At 43.3% G+C, this 11,325-nt stretch overlaps 1 protein-coding gene across 3 annotated transcripts in view; it reads left to right on the top strand.

Moving 5' to 3' along the window:
- Positions 1-6,091: 6,091 nt before the first annotated feature.
- The window catches only part of LOC149351103 (uncharacterized), a 34,003-nt gene continuing 28,769 nt past the window's right edge, over positions 6,092-11,325 (top strand). The window contains exon 1 of one of the 3 annotated variants that reach the window (XM_089580342.1): positions 6,092-9,773. In XM_089580342.1, coding sequence (XP_089436468.1) covers positions 9,668-9,773 — 106 coding nt within the window. In that variant the 5' untranslated portion in view covers positions 6,092-9,667. The remainder of the gene's footprint in view (positions 9,774-11,325) is intronic. The other 2 variants (XM_089580341.1, XM_089580343.1) reach the window with 2 other exon arrangements.

Below are 11,325 nucleotides of genomic sequence, written 5' to 3'. Positions count from 1 at the left end.
CTATAACTGTTCATGTAAAGATTAGTGTAAAGAAAACTAAGGTAATGTTCAAAGATCTGGGAAGGGAACAACAGTGTGTGCAATAAGTAGTGAGGTATTGGAAATGGTAAAGGTGCCTGTTATTCTGAGCCACATAGTGACCACAGATGCAGATTATGAGGCACTCTATAGTTGTGAAAAGCAGCTTAGCAATATCCTTGAAAAGAAAAGTGCGTAACTGTTATATCCTGCGAGTACTTTCCCCTACGGCTGAAACTTTGAGGATTATGAAAAAGCTAAAAATTAGATTGAGGACAGCACAGCGCAGTGACGAAAAGAGGACAGTCTCAAATTGTTTTGTTTGTTGAAGTCCAGTGGAGGAAATGAATTTGGGTGGAACATATACTGCAGACGAGAGATAAGCAGTGGCCTTTAGAGTGGCAGTGTGGATTCCAAGGTAAGGGAAGCGTAGTTGGGGACACCAGAGAGTTATGTAGGGAGAGGAAATTAGGTAAAGAAAGCGAGTGATAAATAGAGGCGCATCATGAGAGAGCCTTTGTTCATGGTCTTTGTCTCTTGGAAAATTTGCTGCTCTAGAGTGGCCATGGCTGGTATTGGACAGGGTAATTTGGAGTTGTGAAGGTATAGGATGCGCAATCAAAGGACGAACCACGAAGAAAGACACAGAGACACACACAAGCGCACTAACAACTGTTTATTTCTTCCTTGGAACGCTTACTTATACACCTGGCCACGCATGCTCAAATGCAATCTTTAACCACAATAGTCATGCCAAGGGCTGTTAACACAGACGCGAACGCAAAAAGTTGATTTCAGCTACGTACAGAGCCACGGACGTGTCACTGATACAGTCTACAGCGTTTTCCTTTATGTGGAAAGCTTCCAAAGCCAGCCGCGCTTGTTCATTTTTGCTTTTTCCCAGAGATCAGTGGATGGTGCTCTTGTCAACCTGGCTGCGGCTGTCTTTGGTAGTGATGAATTTAAATTAATACAGTCAAGCCTCGATGTAACAAAGCGGCATCAAAGGAAGAAATGCATTCATTTTATTCTGTGTAAAAGGTGATGCATTACTTTTGCACCAATTCGCAGTCTGGTATGCAATTCTGTGGCCTTTGGATTCACTTATGTGGAATTCGTACCCAGATACAAACATCTGTATCCTTACAACATATGTTTACTGTCGCCTGAATATGAAACAAAGATGGCAAGGTTCGACCATACATTTACCCAGATAGTCTATGCTGTGTTCCTAGGGTAAGCAAACACTTTGAATGCAAGCTTTTGCGTGTTATGTGTTTTGGATGTTTGGAAGATTGTGCTGTTAAATTATAAATTCTTAAACATTTTCTCCTCTCTGTTCAAAAGAGAACTAAGGCTTGCATTTTCATTTTGCCTGGGCACAACAACAATCTAATAATTTACTCAGTGGTATTTGTTGTAAGGAGCTTTGCTCGCATTTATTTTTTTCATTTCAGATGCGAGGTTTCTGAAATAACAGTTTTAGCAAAGTGTGCTACATCACAGTTTTCTTTTGCTAGCAATTCAAATACCTGTTGTCTCAGTTTTTTATGAGAGTTTCTTAGACGTGGGGAATTTTGAGCTACTGCGATGTGGCATTTTTATACGAATGCCTCTAAAGTGCTCATTCAATGTAGTGAGAGGTGTGGTGGGGCACCATTCTCTTTGTATTGGCCTTATTGAGAATGTGTTGAGCGACTCTTAAAAAATAGAGGGAGCACATGAAAATTTTGCACTATGACAGTGGTGTGAACTGCTGTAGTTTGTGAAGGCTCAAAGGAGGCCAGAATGTAGGACTTTCCATAGCAGGTGTCATTGACATCGCTCTCCATTCCCCTTTCTGAGTTTGTAGCTGGGTTTGCCTCTCGCCCTGGCTGTGATTTCATTATTAGGCGACCCCTGAGTTTGCGGACCACAATTTTGGAGAAAAGGTCGACCTATACGCAAGTAAATATGGTAGTTTTTCTTACATAGAAGGCATCGAAACTCCAATCAGTCCTTAGTGCAGAAACTCCTTTAGAATCATTTAAGCTTTGCTATGTCCCTGTTTAGTTGTTTTTCATTCAGATAGCTTTCTTTCAGATGTTTATGGTCATCACTTTATCCTGAGCACAAAGGTCAGCTTTCTTTCAGATGTTTATGTTCATCATTTTATCCTGAGCATAAAGGCCTCTTTTTTTGGGGCATTGAAAGGACATCAAGGAGTTTTCGTCTATTTGGGTTCTTTTTTTCTTGCCCTGTAGGAGTTGAGAATGGTCTTAGGTGGCATTTTGAAGTTGGCTGTAGGCGTAGTATGGAAGATATTTAGCCGAAATCATCGAACAGGCAGGCACAATTTTTCAAACAAATCATCATTACTCTCATTTGTGGCTGACCTCTGCATGGGAGAAATACAGATAAATTCATGTCATTAAGTTCAGGTAAAAAAGTAATGACCGTTACTTTTGCTTTTGTATATTAATTTATGCAAACATTTTATATTTACCCTTTAGTTGGGATTCTGACACTGAGGTGGACTACTTAACAGTAGACTTTACTGCTGTTTTATGTTTTATGTACTTACTGTCCTTATACATTTTCTCTGTTCATTCTGTATTGATTGATGCAACTGAGACGATATCACCAATATGGAATTATTAAGAGTATACATACATACACTCCTTGTCTTCTGCCTGTCCATTGGTTATGCAGACAGTGATCAGGCGTATTAAAGACATTGAATCTGCTTGTCAAGTTCACCCCTGCCTTCCATAGTCTAGAGTTCTTTCAAAATTGCAGAAAGGCTGGTTCACTAGTTTGAAACATCCACCATGATGGTTTACACCTAAGCATTGTGTTGGTAGCTGGAAATTAACAGGAGCTGCATATTCTTAAGTCTTTACATTTAGAGTCTTTAGAGTGATGATTACATTGGCATGTACAACAGTCACAGTTCATTGTTCCCTCTACTGTTACCACGCATATGATCTTGCACTTAAGCCTTATTCTGGAAACTGTCCACAGCTGCTATGCCACCACATTGGGTTTTGTCAGTTATATGTATAATGACATCCGCTTAAGTTCGAAAAATTGTTTGTGTACTTATTAGACTGCCCGTCATGTTTCCATTTAGTTGTGGCATTTCTCAGGTAAGTTATGTCAATTTAGGTTTTATTTGTGATTTCTCTACAGTAAGGGTTCTCAAGCTGTGTTCCACAGAACCACAGGGTTCCTTGGAGTGCTTTTTGGGTTCCTCATTCCCCCCCCCCCCCCTCCCCCCACCCCCAGTCCTTCCCTTACCTACTTTATTGTGGGACTAATTGCACAGTAATTATTAATTGCAGACTGTCTCACTGCACAGCTGTTCATTATTAAAGGGACTAGGAAATGGTTTCGAAGATTTCTGGTGAATAAATTTCAACGTGTAGAACGAATGCTTTTAAACATTAGCACTAAGTTTGAGTCCTTGGATTGGAGCCTTGTTTTTTAAAATCGCAGGCTGATTGGCGTGCATATAGTGATGGTTTTTGGAACTATTTTTCTAGGAGTTCTGCATCACTGTTATGGTGATGTCATGGTGAGCAACAGGCCACCAAATGCTGCCATTCACTGCAGCCACAACAGCCATGATGTGACATGTACATTTCCAGTAGCTGTGAAGGTCGTCTGCTCGTATTGCTGCGTGAACCCCTCAGACGCGTGCAAGTGCACATGGTTCAGATTTTTCACTGCTGCATCTTTCTGTCGGTGATTCCGAAGTCATCCGCCATGTCTTTTGCGTCCACTCCAGATCTTTTATTGCCAACAACGACAGACGAGAAAGAAGGGATAAGCAGTGAGCAAAGTATGTGCAAATGACCAGGAAGGCGAGGACCCACGTGGAGGGAAACGGGTGCAATAACTGGAAATTGGTAAACGAGGTGTCGACCGATGACGCTTTTATGGGTGGAGCCAGCGGGGCGCAGCCTTCAAGCTGTTTTGTTTATTTTTGTCTGGTGTCTCGCCATGTATGAGTTGAAGGGGGAGAAGAGAAGCGTCATTTTTAATCACCAATATCTTTGGTTTTAATAAAGCTAGCTCCAAAATTCTTGCAGTGGCATGATGTGTTATGGAATACATATCACTCACTTGCTTTACTTCTGAAAGTCCTTGGGGTTCCCCGAGGCTAAAAAGATTGGAAACCCCTGCTCTACAGGAAGCAAGTTAGCTTTGGTGCATTACATCACAAGGTTATGTGATTTGACAGATTTATTTGATTTAGATAATGTTATTATTTGCAAGGCCCATGATTCCTTCTGGCGAGATAAATTCTAGAGGCTCCTTGTAGGCCTTTTATTGCTGTCCTATGTGGAAGAACTCGCAAGAACACCTGCCACATCTTTGGGGCCAAAGAATTGTGGTGTATTGAGTTGTAGCAAGGGTTTTAGGGCTGTGCTTCTACAGGGAGATGTAGGTGTCATAATTTGGAAATGTAAACAAAACGAGCTCTAGTGCTAGGATTCTGAGCTATCTTCTACATGAGTAGGCTTGGGAGTTAAAATCATCAGTTTTGTCATTACATACTGTACCGAAACCAAATAAAAACAAGTTTTTATGCCTATTCCCATTCTTACCTTATTATTATTATCAGTCACATGCAGTAACAATTGTAGGTGCAGATGCATTTTTTTTATTTTCTGCATCAAAAATTACTGTGCTGTTTTGTGGTGCCTGCAAGCATATGTGGCACTGAAAGTTGATGTCACGAGATGGCAACTTTTTAGGCAGACAATTTCAGTCTGTTGAAGTAAACTGACTTCTTCAGCCTTTCTTTGTTCCACTGTGGTAGCAATGTTATAATTACTTTATTTTTAGGGCAGACTGCGGAATGTAAAAAATTAGAGTAGGCAGTACAGGTAAAAAAAATGCCTCATTGTGCTATGTAAGGAAATATTTTTGGTACTGTATATAAGATTTCATTGATGCTTTGCCCAGTCTCTGCATAGAGGTCATCATTTCGGGCACATAAAATGCATTTCTTTGGCAGTTCAAAAAGTTCTGTGGTGCTTTTTTTAACTATTTTAACAAGTTTCACACTGATGATGCTGCACATGCTTGTAAAGGTGAATCATGGAGTCTCATATCTCTATTGACCTAGTCTCTTTTTGCAACTGAACTGTGGTGCAAGTGCCTTGAAGTAATGCTGTCATGCTGTTTTTATTAAACTGTGGTGACCTGTGAAAAAGTTATGTCAGTTGCTTTTTGCAGATGGGCTTAGACACCAAGTACATGACGTGAAAACAGCTCATGTGTTTGCATCTTAGCTGTCTGAACAGTTGCAGAATTGGCTACATTTCTTTTTAACGATTCAGTCATAAAATTTATTTCTCATTGGCTACCTTATTCATATCAAACATACCGTCTTTACTTTCACAGGTTTTTGCCAAAGATCTAGAACATCACCCCAAAACAGCCGTGAGATTAGTTTGGTTGATTTTACTCTGATGGTTTGGCTATTTCCTTACTAACTCCAAAACGTGAACTCAGCCATTCCTGGCAGGCTTGATTTGATGGCAACAAATTTTGAGATGCATCTAACATGATGCATACATTATTTCAACGTAGCAGAATATTATCTTAAGTGAGGCCCACTGCACTTGTTTGTGTTCCCTCCCTTTGTCCATCAATCTTTCTGCGTTGTGCTGCAGTCAGTCATTACCACAAGGCTGATAAAAAATAGTGCGAGAACTCAAGCTGCATTGCTCCTGTGGTAATTGTGCAGCTTCTTTCTTTTGTGTTATATTAACTGGGTCAAACCTGAAGCTGTTCGTGTGTCCGGCTGGAAATGAACAGTCACACTATCAACTTGCCATAGCATTCTCATGCTTGATGTATTTGTAGAGCGCAAGCCTACTTCCATAAAAAAAAAATTGATTTAAGTGAACATTGATTTTCTCTATGGCGTTGGCCACGCACTACAACTAGGGGCAAGATGACACCTTTTGTTCTAGCCATTGCAAGGCATGAGCACGGTTGATGCAGCCATTTTTTCCCTCTGCCATGCAGCCTCATAATAAAGTTTCAGCAGCAATAAGTGCAGCAGAGAAGGAAGCAATATATTTCATTGAAAACATGGTTCACATGTGGAAGAATACGCTTCGACCATGGCCATGGAACACAATTCATTGCAATGATAAGTGTCTGCTGCATATTCTTCTATGTCTTTTCTTGGCTGTTTTCACTCATAACCACTGTTTATTTCTTAACTTCGTTTTTCTCACAGTAGCAGTGAGTATGCATTTAGTGTCCCACCCAAGGAATACAAAGTGCTGACAAAAAGAAGAATGGACATGTGTTTTCTGTGTGTGAACTACTACAGTGTTCTCAGGACCATGTAATGAGGACATTAGCTGCCGAAGGAACAGAAGAAAAGAAGGTTTAAATTGCCAATTCAGACACTTCAAGGCAAAGTATTTGTAAAAATGGCAGTTTACTGATGTTTTGCTCGCAACAGTTTAGAAAGGCGGGAATTTCAAATATTTTGAACCCTATCCGTGCAGTGCTTGGTTTATCATTTACGGATTGAAAATGTACAGATGTCATTTTTTTTTTCCAAGCATGCAGAAGATTGTCAAATTCTCGTAGTATTATGAAAGTTACATTTTGCAGTATATTTCTTGGAGCATGTTTACAGTGTCAGCTTCCAGAGATGCAAGAGTCATTGACAATGTAAGCCCCTGAATGCATAGTATAATAAGCCAGTGGATCCAGATCGCAGGGTCCGTGATGTTTTCTGTAAATTCCTCTGAATTTCAGCCTTCAGCCTTCAGGAGCCCGTCATCACAAACTTGATGGAAAGGCAGGCAAGGCCATTTGATATTGTTGTTATTTTAGCCGACCAGCAGATGAGCCTCTATTAAGTCCAGCGCTTTGTTATACAAGCACACGTGCACATTTTTCTTCCTCTTTCCTCTTTTCACCACCTTCATCTGTGGCCTTACCGCGCAGTTCGAGTGTCTACCCAAGATACTGCACTCTTCCATTGCTCATATTCTCTGCCGGAAATTTAACACGTCGCGATGCTATCTCACACATACCAGTGTTGCGGCATGTGGCGGGCCTAGTTAGCGATTTCACTGGCAAACGGAAAATGCATGGTTACGTATGTCACGAGCAGAAGTTGAAATTTGATCGCTCCACTACATACAGCGACTGGATTCCTACCGCTGGCGTGGTAAGCATATACAAAATGATTGTGCGAGAGTCTGTGACCTACCCCCGTACGGCAGGCCGTCATGGAGCAGCGGTAGCTTCGCGCGGCCGGCGCGCTTCTGTATGTGCAAAGGTTATATGGTTGGTTTGTGGGGTTTGACATCCCAAAGCGGTTGCTATAAATGACGCCGTAGAGAAGGGCTCCAGATAATTTTGACCACCCAAGGTTCTTTAGTCTGCACTGAAAGTGCACAGTACCTGGGTCTCTAGCATGCGATCGGGACCGCCGCGGGCGGGATCGAACCCGCGTCTTTCAGGTCAGCAGCCGAGCTCCATAATCACTGAGCCATCGCGGCTGCCACAAGCGTTAGAGTTGGGGTCGTTATGTGCGCTCTAGCTAATGCGCACGACCTGGGTAAGTGCGTTGACAGGTGTGCGCGGTGTGAAAAGAGATATCGCGGCGAGGCATGATATTTCCTTGTCTCAGTGGGACATCGCTTGTTGAGGCAGTTGGCACCTAAAGGGCTGTATGACCAGCTGACTATCCTATACAGTGGTAGGGAAAAAAGTGGGTAAAGAAGAACCAGCTGTCAAAGATGCGGGATCTGCCATATGCACGGCAGCGAGCCGGGAGAGGCCTACGCATCGGGAACTAATTGACTCCTGTGCAAGATTTGTTTTGAATCTTTATCGGTCCGTTTAGAGCATATAGTTTCGATTTCTGGCCTCCGTTAAGCCGCGCGTTCGTGTCTCGGAGGGATCAATCAACCTGGTATATATGCAGCCAGGCAAGTCGGAAAATTGACAGAGGCGCAACAAGAAGAGTACCAAAAGACGAAAACGAAGAGCAGAACCCTGCACTTAGCAGCTATTTTTTTTTTTCATTTGCGTTCAACTTTCGGTGCTCCTTTTGTAGCACTTCTGTCAGTTGTGAATATATCAAACCTCATTTCTTGTACTTCTTGTGCCATGGAGCAATTAATGACTCAGTGGTAAACGTACTAGCATTGTACGCACAGCTTTCGTTAAAAAGCTGTCGGGAAGACCACCGGGTCTTCCTGGGCCTAGCAGTGTGGCTTGTTTTGCATTTTCAGTGTTTTAAATATCTCGAAAGTGAGAGTAACTTTCGGTCTCGCCCCTCCAGAGCTCGGGACTTGCAAGGGTCCTAGAGGCAAAATTCGTAGGCTCTGAATTTTTGACAAAGGTTGTACGTACTTTGACGTCAGCGTCATTACAATACAGTATATTACGCACCGACTGGCACAAGTTTCCCCCTTCCCCACTTTTTTTTTTTTTTTACCCAATGTGCGCTGATTTACGTTACAAGCCATGCCAGTCTTTTCTTCGTAAAGCTGGCTTCTCTGCATACCGACTCTAAGTGGGGCAAAGCCAATCTTCTTTTCTTTTCTTGTGCTAGGAGTGAAATGGAACTACGAGTATGCCCCTCGTTTCATTTACGAGCCCCTTACAGAAAGTCATAAGGCTGAATGTGGCCGCATGACATGCCTAAGCGCATTAAACCAACTGGAGCGCATATTGCTTGAGTAAAAGCTATCGAGTTTCGAGAGCAAATTTGGTCGAAAGGCTGCATTCAAAAACAACTTTTTTGATACTTGCATTTACCTGTGCAGCGTTGGAACAGGGGCAGTTTCATTCTTGGAGTTCAGAGCGCGTTACATAACGGTCGAACATTCCACATATTTTGGCCGCAACTCCACATATACATGTCTGCGAATTAAACTGATCGTGGATACGACTCGGAGTCGGAGAGTCCCGCTATCGACGTTTTCGAGCTTCTCCACTGCTCCAAGAAGTCGCAAACAATGTGAAATATATAGGCTAGTTTTATAACAGTGCGCTGCTTCACATACGTGTCTCAGTCCTCTCGCAGTATTGGCGAATTTTAGACCGTTGCAGTGCCCCCACTTCGATATAATAGATTGTACTGTCTTTATGCGGTATTCGTGGCTAGCGCCGTCGTAGACTCGGGCTGCTAAAATTTCTGCTTGCAGGTTTTCAGGGCACAAGCGTGTTTACTTGGCACACACGAACGCTATCGCTACCGTGCAGTGAAACAAAACTTCCGGTGCTGCAGTTGCGGGATAGATCTCCGCGAAGTGGGCGGGCGGCGGCCTCGCAGGCGCGGCCGCACGTTTCGAGCGCTCGTGTGCCTCGATCGATTGTCGGCAGTCCGACTGCTGTGCATATTCTGCGAGTCGCACGCAGTATTTTTAGTGGCGAGAAGCTAAGCATACGCAGCAGCGTCATAGTTTGCCTCCTTGCGGCCGTCGAAGGCGCGCGTCGCCAATCGCAGGAGGCCTCCCGCGGGCCACACTTCGGTGGCGCCGCCGCTTGGCGGAAGGCGCCGGTTAGCCCTAGATGGTGCGAGAGATGCCAGCGCGCATGGAGGCGAGCCGAGGAGGCGTTGGCTGTTCGTGAGGAGGAGCCGACATGACGTGATCCGCAGGCCGGACCGAGCATGGCCAGCGTCCAGCGAGACCATTGGTCTTTCGTCGTGCTCCAGTTTCTGCTGTTATCGCTGCTAATTTGCAGGCACGGCGCCTTCGCGGACCGGAACAAGTACTGTGAGTATTTGCTGATAAGGGAGCTCCCCTCCGCCTAGCCCTGCGCGCGCGCGCGCGCGCTGCCGTGCGGGGCAATGCATGCGCGGTTTATGTGCCTCATGGGCGTGCACTGCTCCGTCGACCGCCGGGAGCAGTAAAAGAAAAGGACGCTGGTGGTTGGAAAGGTGCAGTGCCTAACGCATCGCCGTTTCAGACTGTGGCCCAGCCGCCGTGCGTCCAAGAAAAGCCATTTGGCTCTCTCCGGACAGGAATCTGGTACTCCGCGAACGCGACGCGCGATCTGTTCCGGCACCCTCTCGGCCGCATCAAGGAGGCCGCGCGATGAATCACACCGAGGAAACGCGCGTTACTTTCAATTATTACTCTTAGTGCATGCTAGCTAAGCCAAACAACGATCGGCACTGGCCCGTGTACATTTGCAGAATTGTCTTTCTTGCTGCAGCATAGCGCAGGGCTTTCGTTTGTACGGAAGCAGCTTCGAAAGTGCACCCTTACAGGGTATTAATAGACAACGGAACTGCTTGTAGCAGTCATAATGCAACGGTTCTTAATTGCGAATGCACTCGGCGATATGCACATTTTAACCAATTAAAGCTATGCACGCAATTTGCACATGTGTCAATTGCGCACGTACACACATACACACTATGATATATATATATATATATATATATATATATATATATATATATATATATATATATATATATATATATATATATATATATATATATATATATATATATATATATATATATATATATATAGAGAGAGAGAGAGAGAGAGAGATAGAGAGACACACAGGGTGTTTCACCTAGACTACGTAATTTTTAAAAATAGGATTTTTGAGTTAGAAGAGCGCTTTTTTTTGGCATAGCATTTTCAGCAGTGTAGTACGTCAGAATACAGCTGCCATGGGCTAACTAGCAAGCTGGAACTAGTATTGAATAGTTAACTTTTTAACTACTACTCTTACACTCCTTAATTATTTAGTCATGCAGCCCACTGTAACTAATATCCATATCAGTTTTTCATAATTTCAAAAACACGGTTACCCTCGGCACTGTGGCTCAACAAACTTTGGCTATTTCGAGGAGTTACATGCACTGGAGAAGCTGCTTTGCTTGCAAGCTTCTCGAAAGTACATGTATTTTGACGGGATGTAGCCAGAATTTGTTGTGCCACAGCACTGAAGGCAACTGAGTTTTCGAAATTCTAAAAACTGATATGAATATTACTTAATGTGGGCTACACTCCTCTCAGTAATTAAGGAGCCTAACGGTAATAGTTAGAAAGTTAATATTCAATATCAGTTCACTAGCCTGCTAGTCAACACGTCTTATTAGCTGTATTCTGATGTCATACACCGCTGACAATGCTATGCCAAAAAAAGCGCTCTTCTAACTCAAAAAGCCTATTTTTTAAAAATGCGTAGTCTTAGGTAAAACACCCTGTGCATGCATGTGTGCGTGCGTGCGTGCATGAAGAGAGAGATTATTCTAATAATGCGGAAGGTTTTACATTCTTGGAAGGTTTTAAAATTCAGTCTTCA

The sequence above is a fragment of the Amblyomma mixtum genome, chromosome 3, assembly GCF_055824585.1.
Source record: "Amblyomma mixtum isolate Tamu chromosome 3, ASM5582458v1, whole genome shotgun sequence".
NCBI classification, from domain to species: domain Eukaryota; kingdom Metazoa; phylum Arthropoda; class Arachnida; order Ixodida; family Ixodidae; genus Amblyomma; species Amblyomma mixtum.
Note: the sequence above shows the minus strand (reverse complement) of the source record. Positions and strands in the feature narration are given on the sequence as shown.